Below are 27093 nucleotides of genomic sequence, written 5' to 3' on the forward strand. Positions count from 1 at the left end.
TGATCCCAGGGTCCTGGGACCATGACCCAAGCTGAAGGCAGACGCTTAACAACTGAGCCACCCAGGCACCCCTCCCCCTTTTTAAAGATTTTATTTATTAATTTGAAAGAGAGAGAGCATGTGCATAAGCAGGGGGTGGAGGGAGAAAGAAGCAGACTCCCCGCTGAGCAGGGAGCCTGATGAGGGGCTGGATCCCAGAGCTTTGGGATCATGAGGTGAGTGAAGGTAGATGCTTAACCCACTGAGCCACCCAGGCGCCCCGAGAGAGATACTTTTCAAGGTGGGAGAAAAAATACACCTATTTAGTATAGCATAGTATAGCATATTGCTGCACATGGTCAAACTAAACTGTTCCCATAGAGTATTTTAGAGAACCAGGATTCTGTTTGGTTTATTTGACCATTTTGTTCTGTTCCAAGCAGGGCTTCCCAGATGATGCTTAATGATTTCAAGCATCAAGAAAAAGAAGTTGTTATTGTAGTCATTAGCAGAAACTGAGAATATTGGGTGTTAGTCTAGCATGAAAATCAATACTAGGAAGTAAAAAGAAATAAAGGAAATCACACAAGGAAGTTAATCCACCCACAAGATCGTGTGTTATGAGGAAGAGTTGAGGATTCAGTCAAGACTGTATGAGGAAGATATTTCTAGGTTTGAAATAAGGCCAAGATTTCCTTTGCCTATCACAGTAAGCAACATCATTGTGAATATACATTTGTGATACATACTGCCCCAAATGTCTTTTTTGCACAGCTTTTATTGACCTATTGTTGAAAATTACAGAATCAACTATAATGTTAGAAAAGTTAAATGAACACACAGACCTCCGTATTCCTTTTCTGCACCATTTCATCTTCCCTCAGTTTGGTTATGAGCCATATTGTACTGCTTTCTTTCCTGATTCTACCTGTACTTGCTCTCTTTGACTATGGAATGATCTAATCTTAGGCTTTCATTGTTTACGTAAACAAATTCTGTCTGGGGTGTTTGCATTTTTAGTCTTTTTTCTAATTGCAAAATGAAATACTTTTTTTTTTTTTTTTTAATAACTAGGCCCTCTTCTTCAGTAAATTAATGTTACTTCTCCTAAACTGAAATGGAGGAGAATTCCAGAGATTTTCTTTCTACCTTGACCAAGTTTACTTGACTAAGGAGGGGGGTCAGGCTTGATATCTTCCATGGGATTGGCTTTTCTATAAATAAAATAGTCTCATCTACACTGGAAATGCCCTGATATTTCTGCTTCTAGTAGGCTATAGGAGGACACAGAAAACCTTTGGTCCCCTGCTAAGAATAAGAAAAATCTGGAAACAAAAGGATCCCACTTTAAAAAAATATAGGGCTAGCAAAAATCTGTGAAATCAAGAAAGCCTTAGTGAACTAAATTCCACAGATAATGAACATTTCCAAGGTGAATCAAGAGTGTGATAGCTTCCCTGCTTGGGGACACTTGCCTGGTTTCAGTATAGGATAGAGAAGCAGACTTGACATACATTCGAAGACTGAAATGATGATGATAACTCATCCAAGTTTTTGAATGACATTATGGGCTTTTGTGAAGGGATGGGAATCTGACAAGAGCCTCTAAGGCAAAAATTAATCATTAAGCCTGATAATTCCATCCACCTTGACTTTTGTCATGAAGAGCAGTAGAGGAGGAGGTCTTGAAGAGCTCAGAGAAATGTGTAGTCCTGCAAATTCAGTGTTCTTGAATTGTAGGACTCTGCTGGACTCAAATCTAAAGGCAAACTGAATAACAACAACAAAAAAAAACAACTTGGAACTGCATCCCAAATTCTTTCTACCCCAGATGATGACAAGATAAGAAAGGTAGCTGTCTTTGAGGGTAGAAAAGTTGTAGGTTGAAGTGATCACAGATGAAATTAATCTAATTAAAGCTGCAACCAGTCCCAGCTCATACAGATTTTTGCTAGGAATATGAATTACAATCAGCTGTCCTGAGAGAAGAGTGTAGACTCTCTGGGAAATAAGGAAAACTTAACAAAACAATATTGTGTTTAATTCTCAACTTTATTCTAACAGTGTCTAGAATACTGTGAAAAATTGTGAAACATACAAAGAAACTGGAAACTGTGATGATATTTTTAAGAGAAAATAGTTAATAAAAGCAGGCTTATAGATGACCCAGTTATTAGAAGTAGGTGAAAGGGATTTTAAAGCAACTTACAGGGGGTACCTGGGTGGCTCAGTTGGTTAAGCGTCTGCCTTTGGCTCAGGTCATGATCCCAGGGTACTGGGATCAAGCCAGGTGTTGGGCTCATTGCTCAGCAAAGAGCCTGCCTCTCCCTCTCCCTCTGCCTGCCTCTCTGCCTACTTGTACTCTCTCTCTAGCTCTCTGTAAAAAAAAAATAATAATAAATAGATAAATCAATTTATAGGGTAGTTTGTGAAGGATTGGGTATTTCAGCAGAGTAATGGACAACCTGAAAATGAGCCAAATGCACATTTTAGAACTGAAAAATGGAGTATCTTTAAAAAAAGAAGAAGAAGAAGAAAGGAACAAAACAAACAAAAAAAAATCTGCTCAGTTTGGCTTACCAGCAAATTTGTGGTAAGAAACAGACTGAAGAAAATGGTAAATTTGTGAATAAATATGAAATTCTGTTTTCTTGTTTTTATTTTTTAATTATCTTTTTTAGATTTATTTATTTTAGAGAGACAGCAAGCAAGAGCAGTGGGAAGGGGCAGAGGGAGAGAGATTGAGAGTCCCAAGCCAACTTCATACTAAGTGTAGAGCCTAATAGGGGGCTCTTTCACATGACCCTGAGATCATGACCTGAGCTGAAACAAGAGTCACTTGCTTAACCGACTGAGCCACCCAGATGCCTTTTTCTTGTTTTCAAACTTATATAACAGTAGTTAGTGCAAAGCAAAAAATATTGTGGGATTTATAATATGTGGAAGTAAAATATATGACAGTAGCTTGAAATATGGGAGAGAATAAATGTAAGTATAAATTATACTTTTAAATTTCTTAGATCATATGTGAAGTGACATAATATTTGAAGATGGGCTGTAATGAATTAAGTGCGTATTGTATATTCCTAGAGCAACCAACAACAAAAAAATACAGCAAAAGGGCCATAAAATGAGATAGTATGGGGAAAAAATAGCATCATTTGCATTATTTGAAGTCAAGAAAAAAGAGGAACAAAGCACAAATAGAAAATAAACAGTAATGAAATAGGCTTAAATTAAGCCACACCAATAATTATACTAAATATTAAGGTTTAAGCTTGCCATCAAAATTTAAAATTGTCAGATTAGATAAGACCGAAAGACCAACTGTATGCTTCATACAAGTAGGCATTTTATTTATTTATTTTTAAGATTTTATTAATTAATCTGATAGATCACAAGTAGGCAGAAAGGCAGGCAGAGAGAGAGGGGGAAACAGGCTCCCTGCTGAGCAGAGAGCCCTATGTGGGGCTTGATCCCAGGACCCTGAGATCATGACCTGAGCCGAAGGCAGAGGCTTAACCCACTGAGCTACCCAGGTGCCCCCAAGTAGGCACTTTAAATATAAAGATAAATTTGGTTAAAAGGAATACATGAGAAAAGATACACTGTATTAAAACTTACTGAAAGAAAGCTCCTATGGCTACAAGGATATCAAGTGACATACATTTCAAGACAAGGATTGTTAGAGAAAAAGAACATCTTACAATGATAAAAGGACCCACTTATCAAGAAGATATAAGAACCTTTAATGTGCATTCACTTTATAACAGAGCTTTAAAATACATAAGATAAAAATAGACAATTATAAAAGGAGAAATAGACTTACACTGATGGAGATTTCAGTACTTTAAATATTTAAAATGGTAAGGATATAGATTTGGACACCACTGTCAACCAAGTTAACCTAATTAATATTTATAAAGCATTATACCCAAGAGATATAGAATGTGACATTCAGGTGGACATGAAACACTCACCCAGATAGATGTTTTGTGGGGCTGTCCGAAAGCTTCAGCATATTGCAAAGGCTAGAAATCATAATGTGTTCTTTGACCATAATGGAATTCAGTTAGAAATCAGTAACAAAGTAAGGTTTAGTACCCTGTGTCAAAATAAAAATGATTCTGAGTAACCTGTGGGTTAAAGAACCAGTCAAATAGAAAATCCAAAAGCATCTTAAATTAACAAAGGCATATCAAAATTTATGAAGTGCAGCTTAGAGAATTTACAGTTTTAAATCTTGAAGAAGAAAGTATTAGAATCATTTATTTAATCTTTACCCTAATAAGAAAAAAAGACAATTAAATTCAAAATAAATAAAGGCAGAAAACATAGAAAAAACTGAAACTAATGAAATAAAGAATATACCGTAAGAAAATGAACAAAGCATAAGGTTTCCTCTTTGGAAAAAACAATATAGTTGTTAAAGTTAGGAAGATTGTTGGCTTAAAATAAGAGGAATTTATATTTCTCTTGAATTTGTGAATCAGCATTATGGTCTTTTATCCTAGTCTGCTTTATGACATATTCTTAGGGCAACATTCAAAAAAGGCAAAGGTGGAAGTTTTTAAAATCTTCTTGAGGCATAGGTACTGTTATTTCCTCAACAAACTGCCGTATAAGTCACAAGATCAGCCTGAATTTAAGGAATGGGGAAATGGACTCAGTATTTTGATTTTGGGTGGTTTAAAACACTGTGGCTGTGTTTTTCCTTTTTTTCTTTTCTTTTTTTTCTTAGAGAGAAGGAGAGTGGGTGCAGTGGTTGGGGGGAAGGGCAGAGGGAGAGGAAAGAAGAATCTTTAGTCCACACCCAGTGTGGAGCCCAACATAGAGCTTAGTCTCACCACCCTGAGATAATGACAGGAGCACTCAGATGCTTAACTGACTGAATCACCCAGGTGTCCCAATGTGTTTCTTATTTATAGTGGTTAAATCAGAAACCGTAAAGGGTCTAGATTTTCCCCTCTTTAAAAGCTAGTATGTTGGGGCGCCTGGGTGGCTCAGTGGGTTAAGCCGCTGCCTTCAGCTCAGGTCATGATCTCAGGGTCCTGGGATCGAGCCCTGCATCGGGCTCTCTGCTCAGCAGGGAGCCTGCTTCCTCCTCTCTCTCTGCCTGCCTCTCTGCCTGCTTGTGATCTCTGTCTGTCAAATAAATAAATAAAATCTTTAAAAAAAAAAAAAAACTAGTATGTTAACCTGTCAGTATGCACATGACTTCTAGATCAGAGACAGAGTTTATTACTCACTGCAAAAGGGGCAACCAGGGCATGCCTTGTGTCAGTTACCTGAGCCCTAATCTACACAGGGCTACACAGTAAGGGTCAAATCATACTTGCACGGGCAATAGTGTGCATTACAGGAGAGGAACCCCAAATTGGGAGTCTCTGATTTTACATAGCACCACTAGTAATGAGAGTCCGTGTCCTTTCCTCTGAAAGTGAGACAGAAACCTTATCTTTACTCTGGAATTTAAACAATCTTCTTGAGAGAAGACATTGGACTGTCTTAATTTTGCTAAGCATTATTATTTTGGAATGTCTCTTTATACAAACATCTTAAATTGCCTGTAAATGACATTGCATAGAGAACCCAGATCATGCAGAAATGTGAGATGTTCAGGGAGAATTGTTTTCTAATACAGTGTGCTCTTTTGAACAATACTTTCCTCCCTCACTCTCTACTTTTTTGTTGTTGTTAAGATTTTATTTATTTGTTAGAGAAAGGGAGCACACAAGCAGGCAGAGGGAGAGAAGCAGACACACCTGGTGAGCAAGGAGCCTGATGTGGCCTCGATCCCAGAACCTTGGAATCATGACCTTGAGCTGAACGCAGCTGCTTAACTGACTGAGCCACCTAGTTGCCCCTCAACTTTTTTTTTTTTTTTTTTTTTTTTAAGATTTATTTAGAGAGAGAGAGCATGCCAGTGTTGGGAGGAGGAGCAGAAAGAGAGGAAGAGAGAAACTCAACCAGATTCTGCACTGAGCACAGGGCTTCATCCTACAACCCTGGCATCACAACCCGAGCCAAAACAAGAGTCAGTTGCTCAACCAACTGCACCATCTAGGTGCCCGGAACACTTTCTTCAGAAGTTTTATCCTTTTAGAGCATCAAGGCTTGAAGTCCAGTGTTTTGTTTTTGTTTTTTTCTTTTTTTTTTTAAAGATTTTATTTATTTATTTGACAGAGAGATCACAAGTAGGCAGAGAGGCAGGGAGAGAGAGAGGAGGAAGCAGGCTCTCCGCCGAGCAGAGAGCCCGATGCGGGGCTCGATCCCAAGACCCCAGGATCATGACCTGAGCCGAAGGCAGAAGCTTTAACCCATTGAGCCACCCAGACGCCATGAAGTCCAGTGTTTTATCATCTAAATGAGGTCTAAGTACAGATGAGGCTCTGCTGTTACTTTTGTAATTAGAGAAATACAAAACAAAAAATACAGTGAGCTATTGCTGTGCCCATACTACTGAAGAAAGAGTGGAGAATATCAAGTGTTGGAAAAGATGTATCTGGAACTCTGAAGTGTTAAGTGATAAAACCACTCTCTAAAACAACTTCAAAAATATATATATAATTAAACATAGACTGTGACCCAGCAGTTTCGCTCCATGAGAACCAAAGCCTGCATTCTTACAACACTTATACACAAATGTTACAACACTCTTATTCAGGACAGGTTGCCTTGGCTAGGGTGTTGATTGGAAAGTAGCATGTGGGGACCTCTGCTGGGGTGATGGAAAGACTATGTATGTAACTTTTTGACCCCCTTTATCTTAACCTACCCCTGCACTCCCGCTTCTGGCAACCACCACTCTGTTTTCTGTATCTAGGAGGGGTTTTTGGTTTGTTTTTAAATTCCACATATAAGAGAGATCAAATGGTATTTGTCTTTATGTCTGACTTATTTAACTTAGCCTAATATCCATCTATCCAAGTTGTTGCATATGGTAAGATCTCATTCTTTTTTTTTAAGATCTCATTCTTTTTATGACTGAATAATATTTATGTGTGTATGCACTGCAGTGAATATGAGGACTGTCTTAATTTTGTACTTAGTGTTTTTGTTTTCTTCAGATAAATACCCTCAAGTGGAATTGCTGGATCATATGGCTGGATATTTTTTTGTGGGGAAGGGAACCTCCATATTGTTTTACAGAGTGGCTGTACCTATTTACATTCTCACTTAAAGTCAGAAGGCTTTCCTTTTCTTCATATTCTCACCAATACTAGTTATTTCTCGTCTTTTTTATAATAGCCATTCTAAAATGCGAGATGTGATGTCTCATTGTTTTGTTTTGCGTTTCCCTGATGATTAGTAATGTTGAACATCTTTTCATCTGCATTTTTTTTTGAAAAGTATCTTTTCCAATCTGCCCATTTATTATTATTATTATTATTATTATTATTAATATTTTATTTATTTATTTGACAGAGAGAGATCACATGTAGGCAGAGAGGCAGGCAGAGAGAGGGCGGAGAGCAGGCTCCCTGCTGAGCAGAGAGCCTGATGCAGGGCTCGATCCCAGGACCCTGAGATCATGACTGGAGCTGAAGGCAGAGGTTTAACCCTCTGAGCCACCCAGGCGCCCCTTCTGCCCATTTTTTAATTGGACTTTTTGTCATTAAGTTGTATGAGTTCTCTATATGTTTTGAATATTAGTCACTTACGACTTGTATATATTTTCTCCCGTTCTGTAGGTTATATTTTCCTTCTGCTGATGGTTTCTTTTGCTGTGGCAGAGGCTTTTTTAGTATGATGTAGTCCTATTAATGTTGCCTTTCGTGTCAGATGTCAAGCTTATCTAAGCTCTGTTTTCTTGTATGAGTTTTATGGTTTTAGGTCTTAAGTTCATCTTTTTTTTTTTTTTAAGATTTTATTTATTAGGAAGAGAGAGCACATGCAAGCTCGGGGAGGGAGAGGGACAGGCACACTCTGTGTTAGAGTGTAGAACATGACACAGGGCTTGATCTCATGACCCTGAGATCATAACCTGAGCTGAAATCAAGATTTGGACCCTTGAGCCACCCACGCACCCCAGGTTCAAATCTTTAATCCATTTTGAGTTAATTTTTTTGTATGATATAAGATAATGGTCAAGTTTCATTCTTCTGCCTTTGACTGTAGTTTTCTCACTATCATTCATTGAAGGGACTGTCCTTTACCCCTTATGTATCCTTGGCTCCTTTGTTTTAAATTAATTGACCATATTTTTTGAAAAATGGCATTGGAATTTTGTTAGGGATTGCACTGACTCTTTAGATTGCTTTGGGTAGTATGGACATTTTACCCCTATTGATTCTTCCAGTTCATGGTATGGAATAGCTTTTCATTTATTTGTATCTTGAATTTCTTTCATTAATGTCTTAGAATTTTTGATATTTAGGTCTTTCACTTACTCCATTAACTTTATTCATAGGTATTTTGTTCTTTGATATAATTATAAATGGGCTTGTTTTATTTTTCTTTTTGAAAATTTTAGTGTGTAGAAAATCAACTGATTTTTGTATCCTGCAACTTACTGAATTCACTTATTAGTTTTAACAGTTTTTTTTGTTGGAGTCTTTAGAGGCTTCTACATATACTATTATGTGGTCTATAAATAGTGACAGTTTTACTTTTTCTTTCTTTTTTTTTTTTTAAGATTTTATCCATTCATTTGACAGACGGAGATCACAAGTAGGCAGAGAAGCAGGCAGAGAGAGAGGAGGAAACAGTCTTCCTGCTGAGCAGAGAGCCCTATGTGGAGCTTGATCCCAGGACTCCAGGATCATGACCTGAGCCAAAGGCAGAGGCCTTAACCCACTGAGCCATCCAGGCACCCCCGAGTTTTACTTTTTCTTTTCCAGTTTGAATGTCTTTTATTTATTTTTCTTGCCTAATTGCTCTGGCTAGGACTAGATAGCTTCACTGGTGAGTATTCAAAGAACACTCAATACCTATCCTTTTTAAACTCTTCCAGGGCGCCTGGGTGGCTCAGTTGGTTAAGCAACTGCCTTCAGCTCAGGTCATGATCCTGGAGTCCCGGGATCGAGTAAAGGGGCGCCTGGGTGGCTCCCACCCAGCTTGGGCTCCATGCTCAAGGTAGAGTCTGATGGTCCTCTCCCTCTGCTCTACCCCCCACTCTCATGCCCACTCGCTCACGTGCTCTCTCTCTCTCTTTCAAATAATAGTGTCTTGGAAAAAAAGAATCTTTAGAAAGAAAGCATAGTAATCTATATTTTTGAGAAATACCCTATGTGAGTTTTATTTGGCTAGTTATACCTTTGCACCAAAAGTATGTCCTGTTTTCCTCCTCATGAGCAGCTTTTTTATTGATGGACATCTTGCTAGGAAAGTCTATGAATTGTTGCCCAAATCTCTTTATAAAAATTTACCAGTGGGCTCCTTTAACTATATTATTCCTATCTGTTCACAAATCAAATGTTGTGACTCTTAATTTACATTTTATTCTTGCTACTATTCTGTCCCCACATCTCTGAATGACCATATTCAACTGCTTACTAAAGATCTCACTAGAACATCTATCAGGTATTATAAACTAGTGTTTCTAAATACAGGTTTCGCATATCTCTTCTCTCCAACTTGCTCTTCCATAGCCATATTCTGTTTCAGTTTATTGGCAATTCCATTCTACCAGATTATTACATATGTAGGAGTATACTGAATGAGAAATTTAGTGACCATCTTTGCTCTACACACAGGTATTTTTTTGTGACATGTACTATAAGTAGAATTGTGGGGAAGTTTAAACAACAGGAGTACTAAAACCATTTGGCACAGAGAAAAATAGCTTAGTAAATTTAGGATAACTAAAATGTTGAAACACAAATTTATTAGCATTACCGAATTTTTTAATAAGATTATGATATGTATACTTTTTATTAATGTTACTGTTTTGGGTTTAGGCTGTTTTACTTTGCAGTATGGACTATGTAATATTTCACTTTGCATTATGTCTGTAGATACAGAAAACTTCACAGTGGTTTAAATAAATGGGAGTTTAGTTTTCTTACATACCAGGAAATCCGGAAGAAGGCAGTAGTTAACATTGGTCCAGCTGCTCAGTAGTGCTTATAGAAATCCGCAACTTGTTTTGTTTTTCTACTTTGTTAGCCTTATTAGTTGTTTTTAATACTCCCATTTGTTGACTTATGGTCATAGGATTGTTGTTACAGCAGTAGACATGTTTACATCTATCCCTGAATAAGGAAAACAAATGTTTGCCCATAACCAGCCCCATTCCATCCCCAAAGCAGACTTATTACATCACTGATCTCAACTACGTCCTCCAACCCCTGAGCCTTCCAATTGTGGATATTTAACTGGGTCCATTACTGCCCCAAAGAAACTAAGATTTCTTAAATGGGAGGAATACAATATGATCAGCTGTTACCATTGTCTGCTTTACAGAACCATCAGAAACTACTAAATTTAGGGGTGTCTGGGTAGTTCGGTTGGTTAAGCCTCCAACTCCTGCTTGAGATCGAGCCGTGAGTTGGGCTCCATGCTCAGCACAGAGTCTGCTTCAGATTCTCTCTCCGTCTCTCTCTCTCCCCCTTATCCTGCTCACTCTCACTTGCTCTCTTTCAAATAAATGAAATATTTTTTTAAAAAACTACTAAATTTGGGGCACCTGGGTGGCTCAGTGGGTTAAACCTCTGCCTTCGGCTCAGGTCATGATATCAGGGTCCTGAGATCAAGCCCCGTATCGGGCTCTCTGCTCAGTGGGGAGCCTGCTTCCCCCTCTGTCTCTCTGCCTGCCTCTCTGCCTGCTTGTGATCTCTGTCTGTCAAATAAATAAATAAAATCTTAAAAAAAAAAAACCCAACTACTAAATTTAAATATAATTGGTGATTTGAATTTATCTGCTTGGAAAAACTTTACTGTTTTCAGTAGGTTAGATAAATGGGATTTTAATGTTAAGTGGGTATTTATTATTTGATATAGATGAGGGCTCACCACAGTTAACAAATATATTAAAAACAATCCAGTGACTGTTAAGAAGCTAGGTATGTATTTAGAAGTTCGCAAATTTGTGTGTTTACACTAGTGAATTTTTGAGAATTATAATTTACATTTTGAGGAAGGAATTTAGAAGAGATGATCCCTTAAAGTCATAACAATCTATTTTTATTTTTTTTTATATTTTTATTTTATTTTATTTTAATTTTGTTTTTTTTTATTTTGGTTTCCATAGAATGTTGACTCAATTGAGAAACATCAGGGAGATAAATTCAACCCAGTGGTAAGTAGCTTTAATTTCTTTTGTTAGAAAATGTTTGGCTTATTGTTATGCCTTTTTTTTCTTAGTTGGCTTCTCTCTCTCCATTTGATAAGAATATTTTTATGTCTCTCATGTTAAGTCTGATTTATAAAGTGACTCTTGCTTATCATAACACTAAAATTCTAATGAACATTCCCATGTTGATCACTTCCTTTTTAGAACAGGCCAGGCTTCCTTTGGTTTACTTCCTTATAATATTGTGTAATGGAGGTTCTGTTTGGTTGTTATTATGCATTCCTTTCTCTGCCATATGGTATTTACCTCCTGTACCCTCAATAAGTAAGTTCCCCCTCCTTTCTTATCAGTCAGCAGTTTTAGTCTGATAAATTAGGGTCCATTTTTATATTGGCTTGAGGCCTGCTGAATTTAATCTGAGGTCTAAACTGCTCTCTTCGTAGCCTCTGTCCACAGGAAATTTTTACTTAAAATGTAAACTGTTTTGTAGAGCATCTGATTTTCTTTTCTGAATTCATTGTCTCTTTTGAGAAGTTTTACAATTTCTGACCATCTCTCTGACTGCAGCATGATCTGTTTATGGTTAGCACTACAGAAAAACCTTGGAGGTTGTTTTAGCTTCATTAACAATTACTCTGTCTTGTAAATTGCCATATGCTTCAAGTGTGCTGCATAGATGATAGCATCTAAAATAAATACTCTTTTTTTTTTTTAAAGATTTTATTTATTTATTTGACAGACAGAGATCACAGGTAGGCAGAGAGGCAGGCTGAGAGAGGAAGGGAATCAGGCTCCCTGCTGAGCAGAGCCCTATGGGGCTGGATCCCAGGACCCTGGGATCATGACCTGAGCTGAAAGCAGAGGTTTAACCCACTGAGCCACCCAGGTGCCCCTAAATGCACTCTTTTAAATATATTTATTTTGTAGTAAACATTTCATGCCCTTTCTTCTCAGCTAGCATTTATACTCCCAAATCATTATGATTCAGAAATTTTTAGGCCACATCTTCCAAGTTCTTGGGTACTATCATATTACAAAAATATAAGCGTATAGTATTTATAATTTGATTAACCAGAATATTTTCAAACACCAGACTAACACTGTCCCACAGAAATTTCTGCACCGAGAGAAATTTTCTGTCTTCTCTGAGTATGGTAGCCACTAGCCACACATGGGGCTATTGAGCTTTTAAAATGTGCTTAGTGCGAGAAACTAGATGTTTAATTTTATTTGATTTAACTTGAATTTTAAGTTAAAAATGGTTAAGTTGGGGCGCCTGGGTGGCTCAGTGGGTTAGGCCGCTGCCTTCGGCTCAGGTCATGATCCCAGGTCCTGGGTTCGAGCCCCGCATCGGGCTTTCCGCTCGGCGGGGAGCCTGCTTCCTCCTCTCTCTCTGCTTGCCTCTCTGCCTACTTGTGATTTCTCTCTGTCAAATAAATAAATAAAATCTTTAAAAAAAAAAAAATGGTTAAGTTAAAATGGCCACATGTCTAGTGGCTGCCATTGGAAAGAGCAGATTGAGTTCCCTTAAGATTGTTCTTAAATGTCCTCTTAACTCATTATCAGTTGAAATCTTATAATCTCTTGAGCAAGAAATTTCATATTCATTTTTGGAATCTTTTATTTTGGGGATGTCATAAACACACAAGGATAAGCTGAATTCCTTTTCAGCAATGAAATTCTTATTAGATCAACAAAACTGCTTATTCTGATCAGTAAAACACACCCACATATAAACATAGATTATTAATAAATATTCAGTAAACTTTTCTGGATATTTGCTGACAAAGTCTTTTTTTTTTGTTTTTGTTGAAGTGTAATGGACGTAACATTATATTACTTTCATGTGTACAGCATAATGATGATTCAGTATATATGTATATTGCTAAGTGTCTACCATAATAAATCTAATTAACATCCATCACCGTATGTAGTTACAAATTTTTTTTCTTGAAATGAGAACTTTTAAAATCTACTCTTTAAGCAGTTTTCAAATATGCAGTACAGTATTATTAACTGTAGTCACCATGCTATGTGTTATATTCCCATGAAACAAAGATTTTATGTAGAAGCTTTTATGTTTGACATCATAGTGTAGTGGAGGAAGAATTTTTCCTTGACCCCCTCAGGTTCTTTGGCTGGGTCTGAAAACTAACCTGATAAAAACAGTTTTTGTTTTTTTTTTTTTTTTAAAGATTTTTTATTTATTTATTTGACAGAGAGAGATCACAAGTAGGCAGAGAGGCAGGCAGAGAGAGAGGAAGGGAAGCAGGCTCCCTGCTGAGCAGAGAGCCCGATGCGGGACTCGATCCCAGGACCCTGGGATCATGACCTGAGCCGAAGGCAGCGGCTTAACCCACTGAGCCACCCAGGCGCCCCGACAAAAACAGTTTTAATAGGAGAAAGCTTGCAAATTTATTTCATACAAATTTTAAGTGGCACAGGAGCCTTTACGAGGAGTTATGACGTAAAGAAACCATTAAAACTTAATATATTTATGCTAAATTTGATGAAGAATGTAGACTTGGGTTCAAGTATGATAGGTCAGAGTATGACATAAGTGTAGTAAACTGGGGGGAAGTTAAATAAAGCCCATTTGTTAGGATTCTTCTCCATTCTTGAGAGATTGGGCTGCTCTTTTCCTCTAGGTATAAGGAAGGCACCTCTCACATGAGGATTTTATGACCTATTTCAGTGGAGAAGTAAAAGGGGAGGCCAGCATGACCTTCCTGCTTCTGCTGTTTTCTCACATTCCTTCAGTTGAAAGTATTCAATATGTCAAGGTACCGTATTTGAGTGGTGTGTTCTGAACCCCATCAGTATTTTATTTTTGTAAGCCGTAAAGGAGAAGTGCCTAATAAAGACCTATTGATAATTTAATCATCTTGAGAACTTGAGTTCTAGTATATCATTATGTATTGAGAAGTAGTATAAGGCAATAAGAGCACAGGAACAGTTTCTTTATGGAAAAATAGGGATAATAGTACATGTCTTAGATATATGAGTATGAAATGAGAACATGCATATATTATCTAAAGAACTTAGCACAGTGCCTGGCACATGGTGATTGACTAAGAATAGTCTTATTTTTAAAAAGATTGCGAGGGAAATACTTAGTTGTCAAACACTCTAAGACTGATGTAATTTGAAATAGAAGTTGGTAGCAGTGCCTTGCAGAGCCATATTGAAGCCTGAGGCAAAAGAAAAAAATACCAATCCTGTCCTTATTTAAAAATTAGTCATTTTGTTCATAAACAGATTAATTTTCAGTGATTTTAATTAAAAAATAAAGCATTAAAATATTTAATTTGATTAAGGTTTTTTTGGTGCCTCCTATTTTGTGCTTGAGGCAGTTTCCCTCACTGGCTTCAATATAATCTTGGCTCTGGTTAGAAGTATTCTATTACTCTAATTGTCTTCTGATTAAGGTGAGAATTTGTATTTTACAAAGAGTTGTTAACTGATTAACAGTCATTCTTACTTATTGACGTAGGCTTGTCTTTGGTAATATAATCTTAGATTAGTTGGAATTAACCTATGGATAGGTTAAAATTAGCCTGGAGAATTTTCACTAATTGAACTAAACCTTTCTCCCATTTAGTTTGAAACAATGGAGTCTGTATATACTTTATTGAAGCAAGTTTATTCTCTAATGTGTAACCTTACACAAATATAGGACCTATAAGCTGTTTAGAAAAATTAAAAGACCAATATTTAATTGAAACAAAATTCACTTGGCATGTATTGAAATTTTGATGTGGAAGAGTCTTGGAAAGTTAAAGGGGTGATGATTTTTTTTTCTTCTTTTAAAGATTTTATTTATTTATTTGACAGAGAGAGAGACAGCGAGAGTAGGAACACAAGCAAGGGTAGTGGGAGAGCGAGAAGCAGGCCTCCTGCGGTGTAAGGAGCAAGATGCAGGGCTGGACCCCAGGACCCTGGGATCATGACCTGAGCCGAAGGCAGAGGCTTAATCCACTGAGCCACTCAAGATGCCCTGGGGTCATGATTCTGATGGCTCATTACGGAAGATCTGAAAATATATTTGCAGTCCTACTTCCTACTCAAAACTGATATATATAATAATATAAACATATTATTATAAATATATATAACATATACTTTATATATAATATATACTTTACTTATTTGAGAAAGAGCATGAAAAAGGGGAACAGAGGGAGAGGGACAAGCAGACTCCCTGCTGAGCAGGGAGCCCAATTGGGGGTTGATCCCAGGACCCTGAGATTGTGACCTAAGCTGAAGGCAGATGCTTAACTGACTGAGCCACCTAGGTGCCCCCAAATTCTTAATTTAAAAATAGCTCTTACCCATGGGGCATCTGGGTGACAAAGTGGGTTAGGGCTCTGCCTTCGGCTCAGGTCATGATCTCAGGGTCCTGGGATCGAGACCCGCTTCCAGCTCTCTGCTCAGTGAGGACCCTGTCCCCCCGCCACCCTGCCTGCCTCTCTGCCTGCTTGTGATCTCTGTCTGTCAAATAAATAAATAAAATCTTAAAAAAAAAATAGCTCTTACCCAGAAATTAAAGAAGTATCTTTGTTGTATTAGGGTTTTTCTAGTTGAGAATAAGCAGGACTCATAAAGCATGTTTCTTACAGAAGCATATAAATAGGTATTTAACAGGTCATTTTTTAAAGTATAGAAGTACTTAGTTTCATTTGAAATTCAGTATATATAAATGTATATAAATTCTGACAGTAACAATATGTTTGAATGTATTCCATTGTATGAGTATAAAGAAGGATGTACTTATATTTGCTACATAGATCGTGATAAATGAGTTATTTTTGGGAAAATTGTTGATTATAACGTGTGTTTTAACTAAGTGTATTTTTATTTCAATATTACAGTGTCTAAAAATGACTACAAAACGAAGTTTGTTTGTGCGGTTGGTACCATGTCGTTGTCTACGAGGGGAAGAGGAGACTGTCACTACTCTTGATTATTCTCACTGCAGTTTGGAACAGGTTCCTAAAGAGATTTTTACTTTTGAGAAAACTTTGGAGGAGCTCTATTTAGATGCTAATCAGATTGAAGAGCTTCCAAAGGTATATTCATACAGTCTTTTAAGTATTGTCTTTGGTTATTTTTATGCAAGAAATACGATATCCCTGGTGTAGCCATAATGCTGCCAATATGTTTGTGTTTCCATTGTTTCTATTTTCTTTTCTTTTTTGGTTTAATTTTATTTTAGGATATGCAACAGAACTTGAATTTTTTTTTTTTAAGATTTATTTATTGAAAGAGAGCATGTGAACAGGAAGAAGGGCAGAGGGAGAGGGAAAATCTCAGGTAGTCTCTTAGCTGAGCCTGGAATCCTACACAGGGCTCCATCTCACAACCCTGAGATCCCAACCTGAGCCAAAACCAAGAGTTGGATGCTTAACCAACTGTACTACCAGGCATCTCCAGTATTTTTTAAATAGAATTTTAACCTTTGTTTCTTCAAGTTAATTGCTTGAGTATTTGAGCAAGTTTTAAGTTAAAGTTTTGTATTTAATTTCCATTTTTTGTAGCCCCTATGGTAGGTAAGACTACATGATTTCTGAAGCCAATAGATTTAGCTAGACAGAAATAGAAATTAATACTTTTTCTACTTTTAATAAGACATTGATCTACATTATTATAATTAAGAATAAATTGTCCTTTTGTTGTCACCTAATAATTTTGTTATTAAGCAGGTTTTTAGAGGTACTGTTCTATTTATCCCATTTTAGTTTGTTTGGAAAGGTTTTGGGGGACATAACATTTCTGAAATCTAAGAACAACTAGATGGAGGAAATTTGTTTTGCTGCCATGCTATATCCTCTCACATTACCAGTTTCTTTGCTAAAATTTTTCAGTGGCTACTTTTTTTAATCCTTAAAAAATGCCTCTTTGTTCTCAACTCATTTTCTTGTTTATTATGGAAAAACTGCAGTAGCTATTTTCCCCCAAATTTTTATTTAAATTCTAGTTAGTTAACATCTAGTGTAATATTGGTTTTAGGAATAGAATTTAGTGATTCATCACTTACGTATAACATCCATTGCTCAACATGAGAAGTGCCCTCCTTATTAACCATCACACATTTAGGTTATCCCCTACCTACCTCCCCTCCAGCAACCCTCAGTTTGTTCAGTAGTTTTAATTTGTTAGAATGTTTTACTACCCAAACAGTAGTGTTTATCAAAACTGGATGGAGATGTATTGGTGACTCATAAGCATGTGTGGCATTTCCAAAAAAGGAGCTATGATTTACCGTGGTGGATTTAGAAAATAGAAATAGAGAACACTTTGTTAAATTATAATTTTTAGATGAACAATGAGTATTTTTTTAGTATAGGTGTGTTTTATGCAATAAATAGGATGTACATCTAAAAATTATTCATTGTTGGGGCACCTGAGTGACTCAGTTGGTTAAGCACCTGCCTTCAGTTCAGGTCATAATCCCAGGGTCCTGGGATCCAGCCCTACCTTGGGCTCCCTGCTCAGCAAGGAGCCTGCTTTTCCCTCTCCTGGTCTCCCTGTTTGTGCTCTCTCTATGTGTGTCATACAAATAAATAAAATCTTTTAAAAAAATTACTCATTGTTTATCTGAAATCCAAATTTAATCAGGCATCCTGTATTTCATCTGGCAACCATAACTAAAATAGAATAGAAAGTACAGTGTGTTGCATGTGTCCATTGGTGCATGGAATCTATGTGTTAGATTTCTGTGTGTGTGTGTGTGTGTGTGTGTGTACACGTGTGTATATACATGTTGGATGACAGTGCTTTGAAAAAGGCTTTTCCTTTGGTGGTTACTAGTAAAACCATTTGAAAGGCCAGTGCCATCCAAGATTGTCTTATAAAGAAATCTGTGTATGGTTGTGGATAAAATATTAAAGATTATGGGTTGCATGTTTATGAATTACTTCCCCAGGTTGTAATAAGGTGCTTTGTAATTTACCGTTTCCTTACATACTGTTCTTTAGAAAGTAATTTATCTTACTTAGTTATTTTGGAGAACTTGGAAATCCAAGATTAGTCCCTTTCTGTAATAAGCACTAGTAGGGTTTCAGCTTGGTGATTGAATAGAAAAGAGAGTCTTGCTGTGATAGTGCAGATAATTGAATCACTTGTACTTCTTTCAGTTTTTGGAAGAATGCTCTTCTTAAAAAGGGCTTATTCAGTGTTATCCTGATAATAGTTTTTTGTTTGATTTGCTAATAAACACTACTTTTTAAGAGCAGTTTCAGATTCATAGCAAAATTGAGAATTCTCATATACCTATACTATCCCCACGCATTCATAGCCTCCACCATTGTCAACATTCTCTATCAGAGTGGTATTTATGTTAAAATTGATGAATGTATATTGAAAAATTATCATTACCCAAAGTCCATAGCTTATAGTATGGTTCATGCTTGATGTTGTACGTTGTATGAGCCTAAACAAATGTATAATGAAATGTATCTGTGATTTGGTATCATACTGAGTATTTTCATTGCCCTAAAAATTCTCTGTGCTCCAAACAGTTTTTTGGTATGAAGTATAGAAGTGACCCATTTACCTACACTTTTGGTTAAATATACTTTATTTTAAATACATTTTATAAAAATAAATAAGTACATTTTATTACTGTGATTTTAGTGTAAGAATATATTTGTTTATAAATTTTTTTGTCCTCCCAAGTCAGAATTAAATATTTTGAGTCATTCTGAGGCAGTTGTCATATTTGGGGTTAATTTATGTGTATTTTCATTTTGGAGTAAAAATATTTGAAATACAAGTTCCAAAGTTTGCCATATTTAATAGCCACTTATTTTTTTTACTACTTAATAAAGAATACACCACATTTTTATTCTTTCTTTTTTTTTAAGATTTTATTTCTTTATTTGACAGAGAGATCACAATTAGGCAGAGAGGTAGGCAGAGAGACTGGGGGGTGGGGAGAAGCAGGCTCCCTGTTGAGCAGAGAGCCAGATATGGGGCTCTATCCCGGAACCCTGAGACCATGACCTGAGCTGAATGCAGCCGTTTAATCCACTGAGCCACCCAGACGCCCCCCACATTGTTATTCTTTCTGAGTGCATTTTGCTTGGTGCAGAAGTATGAGGATGTAAATGATTGAGTAGTTTGCTTGTGTTCAGACCCATAATAACATGAAACAATAAGAGATCTTTCCTAATGTTTTTGTAAGTATAATTCATTAAGTTTAACCACACTAATAATATTTATTTGTATAAAGGTTAACAAATGAAATATTTAAGGAAACTTAAATAATCAAAATCCTTTCTTCCCTTGTTTCAATAGCAACTTTTTAACTGTCAGTCTCTACACAAACTGAGTTTGCCAGACAATGATTTAACAACATTACCAGCATCTATTGCAAATCTCATTAATCTCAGGGAACTGGATGTCAGCAAGAATGGTAAGATTTTTTCCCCCTGGCTTTCTGTACTTAAGAACATGTAATTTTATTAAGATTTCTATTGTGTTTTAACAAGCAAAAATACAGAAGTAAAAAGTGTTGTATTAACTTTCATATATATAAAACTTACCATATGATAGTTTAAAGCAATGTGGAGATAAATTATAAAAACTTTTAAATGACTTTTTAATTAAATGCTGTGGATACATGCTTGTATATACTTAGGTATCCTTAAATTTATATATTTATATGTATTTATTGTCCTATTATTTGTAATGATGAGAAACTATTAACAATGGTGGTGTCTGCTGTTGATTATGCTATTTATATATAGCCATAGAGAGTAATTTAATATAGTTCCATCAATATTGGCATGAAATATTTACGTTATAGTGTTAGGTTGAAAAAAAAACTTGTATAACATTATAAATGAACTGAACATCATTGAATATTTATTGAAAGACCACCTTTTGCCGAGTACTGTATTGGGACCTAGGATTATAGTTAATGATGAGAAATAAAAGGACATGGTCAGTGTTCTCTTGCTGCGTATAGTCTAGGCTTAGTTTGATATACACTGAAGATAATGTGGAACGTTCCAAAATGTTAAGTGCTTACCTGGTCCAATAGAGAGAGAGGTAGATACTTGAAAATTTTAGAATGAACATGTTTCTTACATAATTACAAAAAAAAAAAATCACAAGAGAATAAATATTAAATTGTCTGCCAAAAGATAAGACTTCAACAAACACTAAATTCCAAGTTATATTCAAATAATTCTTTATAACATTTGAAAAAAACTTGAAACAAGTCCCAGAAAGTTTAGTGTAGTAGCACCAGTAAATGCCTAGCAATCATATTCGATAGCTCTTGGTTGCAAAGTTACTTTTTGTCTTGATGATAGGAATATACAGGAGGGATCTTTGTATTATATCAATTCTATATTTTAAGATTTATTATGAAAACCATTTAGGACTGATTAAAAGAATCATCCCGTTTTCATAATTAACAGTTAATTTTTTATGAATTTACAACTGTGCCTACCCATTTCTATAAAAATGTTATTGTAAATAAATATGCATGTTTATTTGCATGCCTTCATTTATTAAACCCTAATTATCTTAGTTATGGGCAATTCATACCAAATAATTGTATATTTTATAGGCAGGTCATCAATTTAATACTTCTATTTTAAGGATTAAATCCTTTGTTAGGAGGTATAACGTGTTCATATTCATTTTGGGTTCAGAGAAGGTTAAGGTAGTTAGTTTTCTACTGAGTTTTAGTTGTCTATAATTAATAAATTTTAAGTTTAAAACTTGTAAATTTTTATTATTTATTTATTTATTTATTTATAAATATTTTATTTATTTGACAGGCAGAGAGAGGGAGAGGGAGAAGCAGGCTCCCTGCGGAGCAGAGAGCCCGATGTGGGGCTCCATCCCAGGATCCTGGGATCATGACCTGAGCCGAAGGCAGAGGCTTATAACCCACTGAGCCACCCAAGTGCCCCAGAACTTGTAAATTTTTAAACTTCTGTTGAAACATTTAACTCTTGAGTTAAAATTTTTCTGTTATTTGGAGGCAGCTGGGTTGCTCAGTTCTCAGAGCCTTGGTTTCAAGTCTTGATTTCAAGGCTGTGAGTTCAAGTCCCATGTTGGGTATGGAACCTACTTAAAAAATTGTTTTTCTGTGATATGAAAAATTTGTGTTTTAAGTAAAAACTTAGAATCTAATTACTACTTAGAGTAGATTGATTTATATCCTGTTTTTCTCCAGTTTATTTAAAAAATTTCATAGCCATATTAAAAGCCTACATAAAAATTGACAGAACACTGATGGATTCACACTCTGTTAGCATTTTGCCATGTTTAGTTTCTTTCTCTTTTAAAAATATATATGAATTTAAATATGTTCAGGGAAAAAGTGTTGCTTATATAAAATTTCTATTTGGTAAGCCTATTTAAAATTTTAAGTTGCAGACATGAACTTTAAATATTGGAAGAAGCATTTCCCAAGAACAAGGAAATCCTTATACATAACCACAATATCATTATCACTCTCAAGAAATTTGACATTACATTTTCCCTGTTGCTTAAAAATGCCCTTTTTAGTTATTTGCCCCTCCACCCCCAGTTACAGATCACATAGTATTCAATTGTGTCTGTTCAGTCTTTTAAAATTAGGAACAGTTTGCCCATCTTTTTGTGTTTTTCATGATACTAACATTTTGAAGAGTTCAGATCCATAGGTTTTTAGTTTGTGTGACTTTTCCCTTCATTATTTTATTCCAGTTAAATAGATTTTCTCAGCTTGAAGCTTCTCTTTAAGGGTAGTTTGAAATGAGCTTCAATTCCTGTTGCTTTTTTAGAGTGACAAGTTTTACTTGATAAATTAGGAGGAACTTAATCCACTGTCATTGTAGCTCTCCACATGCTGATAGTTAAGTCAACACACAGAACTGTAGAATTGTTGTGACATTAGAGGTCATCAAGTTTAACATTCCATCCCAAAGGGGTATTTTCTACTTTTTGATCTTTTTAAATGGAAAATGTTAAAGTATAAGGAAAGACATCTGAAATAATTTGAATATTACTAATACAATTGTATGCACCTGGGAAAGGCCGGCAAACTGCTACCACTCTTCATGGTATGAAGATAATACTTCACTCAGTAATGAATATGCTTGCATATGTCTCCTGAAAAATGGCATTGACTCTGAGTTTATTACTTTGAATTGAGAATGGTGCAGTTTTGTTGCATCGGTGTCCTTAATATCTTCAACTTTTTGCAGCTTCTTAAAAAATAGTGTGTGTGAGTTATGACAACCTACTGGACTGTAGTGTTTCTCTTTTTTTAATTCTAGTTTCAGCAGGGTTTTTGTTGATTATATAGAAAACTTGTTTTATATAATTATATCAGCTGGTGTTTTTGAGGAGTTGGAAATAATTTCTATATGATAATATTTAAAATAAACACTCAAGGGGGCGCCTGGGTGGCTCAGTGGGTTAAAAGCCTGTGCCTTCGGACCAGGTCGTGATCTCAGGGTCCTGGGATTGAGCCCTGCATCGGGTTCTCTCCTCTTCAGGGAGCTTGTTTCTCTTCCTCTCTCTCTGCCTGCCTTTCTGCCTACTTGTGATCTCTGTCAAATAAATAAATAAAATCTTTAAAAAATAAAATAAGCACTCAAGTATTCTGCTCAGAAAGAGGATGACATTAGTTATTGCTGCCAGTGAAACCTTACAACTTATTTTCACTAAAAATTAAATTGTAGTTTATGTATTCTTTTCTGTACTTTCTCTGTGATTTCACAGAGAACGGATCTCCCCTACATTTTAAGTGGCGTAATCATCAGTCCCTTGCCTTTTACTTGTTTGCTTGTTTTTTTTTTCTCCTTTTTGTCTTAAACTCATCTAAATGCAACTGCACTGAAGAGTAAATTTGTTTAATTTGCTCTTCCTTTTGTGGCTTAAGTTTTGCTTTATTGTTAGCTTTTTAAAGAAATAAAGTTCACGCCCAAGTCATTGCAAAAAAGCAACTAGTGTTTGAGAAATAATCATTTCTTATGTTCAAATGCCTGTCCTTCTTGAGAAAACTAATGCGGATGATGATTAAAACATTCTGCTACGTAGTTGATAGGGAAGGCTAGTGGGGAAAGGGAGATAAAAGAAATGAAGACTAACCTAGTTGTTAATTCATCTGTCTGAGCACACAGAATACAGAGCCAGGAAATTATAAGGCAAAGAAACCAGAAAGAATAGCTCAGATATCTAAGTGATAGAGGAATGCTAAGAGGTTAATTAAGGCCTTTTCTTTTTAATTGAGTCAGAAAGCCCTGGAAGAATGAATTGAAAGTTTGTGGTGAAAACAGAAAACAGTTCATTGAACCTGAGAAGATCTGATGATTAGGGACCAACTGCTGGAAAATGCTCTTCACTTTAAGCTCAGAGAAGTTAAATTGATTATGAGGAAAATTACAGTCACTGTACTTTTCTCCTGTGTTTTCAAATTTCTGAAATTGCTAATGTACTTATTAGTTGTTTAAGTTGAGCTATTTTAATAAATCAGTTTGTTTAAGATCATGAAAGAAGAAAAACTATGTGTTAAACTAACCTAGAACTAAAAATATTTAGACCAGTGATCACTGGTCTTTGCCAAGTATGTTAATAATGTAGACTATAGCTGGGGTGTCCACTCATTATACCTTACTGTGGCCTTATCACTTATGGATTGTTTGGTACTTTGTGTTTTGGACAATGTTCTTATTCAGACATAAGATTAAGGTTGACCCTTGAATGATGTGGGGGTTAGGAGCATCAACCCCCTGCACTTTTTTTTTTTCCAAGATTTTTTATTTATTTATTTGACAGAGAGAGCTCACAAGTAGACAGAGAGGCAGGCAGAGAGAGATAGGAGGAAAGCAGGCTCCCTGCTGAGCAGAGAGCCTGATGTGGGGCTTGATCCCAGGACCCTGGGATCATGTCCCGAGCCGAAAGCAGAGGCTTAACCCACTGAGCCACCCAGGTGCCCCAACCCCCTGCACTTTTAACTCCCTCCCCCTGCCGCCATCTTAACTATACTCACAGCCTACTCTTGACCGGAACTCTTACCCCTAATATATATATGTATAATATATGTTTTGTATGGTGTATGTATTACATACTGTATTCTTACAAGGTAGACAAAATGTTACTAAAAATCATAAAATACATTTATAGTACTGTCAAAAAAATCTGTGGTTAGGTAGATTTGTACTATTCAAATCCATGTTTTTTAAAGGTTAACTGTACATACTTGCTTTTGTTTTGATCTTTCGTGGTCAAAGAATGGCCTGGTCTGATGTTGATACTCTTTGAAATCGTGTAGTTCAACAAGAGAATACCAAGATGTCCCTTTGAATGCCAAGTAGCTACCTATAAGACCAGGCCAGCTCCTAAATGTCAGGAAGTATATTCTCTTTCCCAGCAGTAAAGAAAGTTCTTCTGTAATTAAACAACAGTAATGTAAAGAGGAAAGCCACATTTTGCAATATCTAATCTAGTGTTTTCATTTTATTAAGTTTGAGCAAGAGTTAAATTCTTATAAAAAGGGTATATTACAAAGAAGGAACACTATGAAATTCAAGTGAGAAGGAAAAAGGGAAAGATACTTGGACTTGTTAGAGAATTAAAAAGTAACTCATTGGGCACCTGGGTGGCTCAGTGGGTTAAGCCTCTGCCTTCGGCTCAGGTCATGATCTCAGGGTCCTGGGATCGAGTCCTGCGTCGGGCTCTCTGCTTGGCAGGGAGCCTGCTTCCTCCTCTCTCTCTCTCTCTGCCTGCCTCTCTGCCTACTTATGATCTCGCTCTGTCAAATAAATAAATAAAATCTTTAAAAAAAAAAAAGTAACTCATGATAAAATTCGGGTTCTGCATATGTTAAGGGTAAAATGAGCCATCTTTGAAGACCGGCTAACATAAGCATTGAAAGTAGGCCTCACTGAGAAAGTAACATGAACAAGGACTTGAGAAGTTAGCCATGTAGATACCGGAGGTAAGATTGTACCAGAAAGAGGGAACAGCCACTGTAAGATTGGTAAGGTGTGAGTGTCCATAGTATGTATGGGAAACAGAAGGCCAGGGTAGCTAAAACAGTAAGCAAGATGGGAGAGTGAGAGGAATAGAGGTCAGAGAGATAGAGCCTTATAGGCATTGGTGTGTTCTTTGACATTTACTCTCAGTGACATGGAATCATTTGGAAAGCTTTGAGCAGATCAATCAGACCATGATCTGATTTGTGTTTTAAAGACTTACGCCAGCTATATGTAGAAACATTGTGAGTACAGAGGTGAAAAGTAACCAGTTGGGCTGCTATTTCAGTCTTCTCTGATGATAGTGATAGAAGCAGTGAGATGTGGACAGACTCTAGATATACTTGAAGGTTGAATCGACAAGATTTTAAGATGGACTGAATGTGGGACATGAGATAAGAAATAAGAGATAAAGATGACCTCAGTGGTATTGGTGTATGCAAGTGGAAGGATAGTGTTGCTAACAGCCAAGATGGGGTCATCTGTGGGAGTTGTAATTTTTAGTGGAAAAAAATCAGGTCATTTTTGGACATGTTACATTTGAAATAAGATACCTGTTTATTCGCAGGGGTCTGGAGTTTTCAGTCAAGAGGGAGCTCTGCTAGCTCTTCATACGTGGGAGTTGTCAGCGTATAGATGGTATATAAAGCCCGAGGTTAGATACAGTCACCAGGGCATGAGTGTGAAAGAAAAGAGACCTAAAGAATGAGACTTAATGGCAACCCAACATTAAGAGACCTGGAAGAAGAGGAGAAAGGTACAGATGATCCTGAGAAGAAAGACTAGTGAGGAGGGAAAAAAACTAGTAGGATGAAAATACTTTTCTTTGCTACATTTTAGCTTCTCAAGAGAAGGAACCATGTCTTAGTATTTATAGTCTATAATAGTGTCTTACATTATGTTTAGTTGGTACATATTTGCTGAATAATGCAGAGTATAGGTGATTTCAGTTTGGGCCATATATATATATTTTTTTTCTTTTTTTTGAGATACCTAAGCAATACCTAAAGGGTATTCGAAAATTTTTATTTGGAGTTAAGGGAATATTTAGAACCTGTAGGAATTAAAGTCATAGTAAATACAATGCTAGCAGTTTGTAAAAACAGAAAACCCAGAAGTATTTCAAAACTCTTCCTTTAAGGAAGAATTATTACTATGTATCTGAAAGCTGGAGATGTTTTAGAATTACTTATATCACAGATATTGGTTACTTTTTATAAACCTCATGCTATGGAATAAAGTACTTAAAATTTTTTAAAAATATAAAATACATGTTTTTATTTGTGGAAGATGATAAAAGCATTACTTCCCATTAAATATTAAAATTACAAAAATCTGATATAGAACTCTTAAAATTATTCTTTCTTCATGTAAAAGTTCAGATCAATAGAACATACTTTACTCCAATTGGTCTTTTTCTCCTTACAAAGACTTTATTGTGTACTAAGAATATTGTACCTCTTGGGTAATATTTTCTATGTAGATGATTTCATGATACTTTAAGGACTTTACAAAGGCCAAAGAAATGAGATATTTAGCTAAGGTTTTTAAAATGAAGTGGGGTGCTACTGAAAACCATGGAGTGTCCTTCCCCTGTCCTTTCTCTAAATGTGGAATGTTCTATTGTAAAAGATGTGTTTTGATAAGAATAACACACTGCAGGGGCGCCAGAGTGGCTTAGATAGTTATGCGTCTGCCTGTAGCTCAGGTTGTGGTCCCAGGGTCCTGGGGTCAAGTCCTGCATTGGGCTCTCTGCTCAGTGGGAAGCCTGCTTTTTCCTCTCCCTCTGCCTGCCACTCCCCATCCTTGTGCTTGAGCGCACTCTCTGTCAAATGAACAAATCTTTAAAAAAAGAAGAAGAAGAAGAATACACTGCAACCGTCCCACTCCAGA

At 36.2% G+C, this 27093-nt stretch overlaps 1 protein-coding gene across 14 annotated transcripts in view; it reads left to right on the forward strand.

Annotated features, from left to right (window-relative positions):
• The window catches only part of ERBIN (erbb2 interacting protein), a 137016-nt gene that overhangs the window by 33692 nt on the left and 76231 nt on the right, over positions 1 to 27093 (forward strand). For 13 of the 14 annotated variants that reach the window (XM_047729089.1, XM_047729088.1, XM_047729092.1 and 10 more), the window contains 3 exons: positions 11174 to 11221; positions 16087 to 16284; positions 19514 to 19631. In XM_047729089.1, coding sequence (XP_047585045.1) covers positions 16096 to 16284; positions 19514 to 19631 — 307 coding nt within the window. In that variant the 5' untranslated portion in view covers positions 11174 to 11221; positions 16087 to 16095. The remainder of the gene's footprint in view (positions 1 to 11173; positions 11222 to 16086; positions 16285 to 19513; positions 19632 to 27093) is intronic. The other variant, XM_047729090.1, reaches the window with a different exon arrangement.

Source organism: Lutra lutra, chromosome 5 (assembly GCF_902655055.1).
Source record: "Lutra lutra chromosome 5, mLutLut1.2, whole genome shotgun sequence".
In the NCBI taxonomy this organism is placed as follows: Eukaryota; Metazoa; Chordata; class Mammalia; order Carnivora; family Mustelidae; genus Lutra; species Lutra lutra.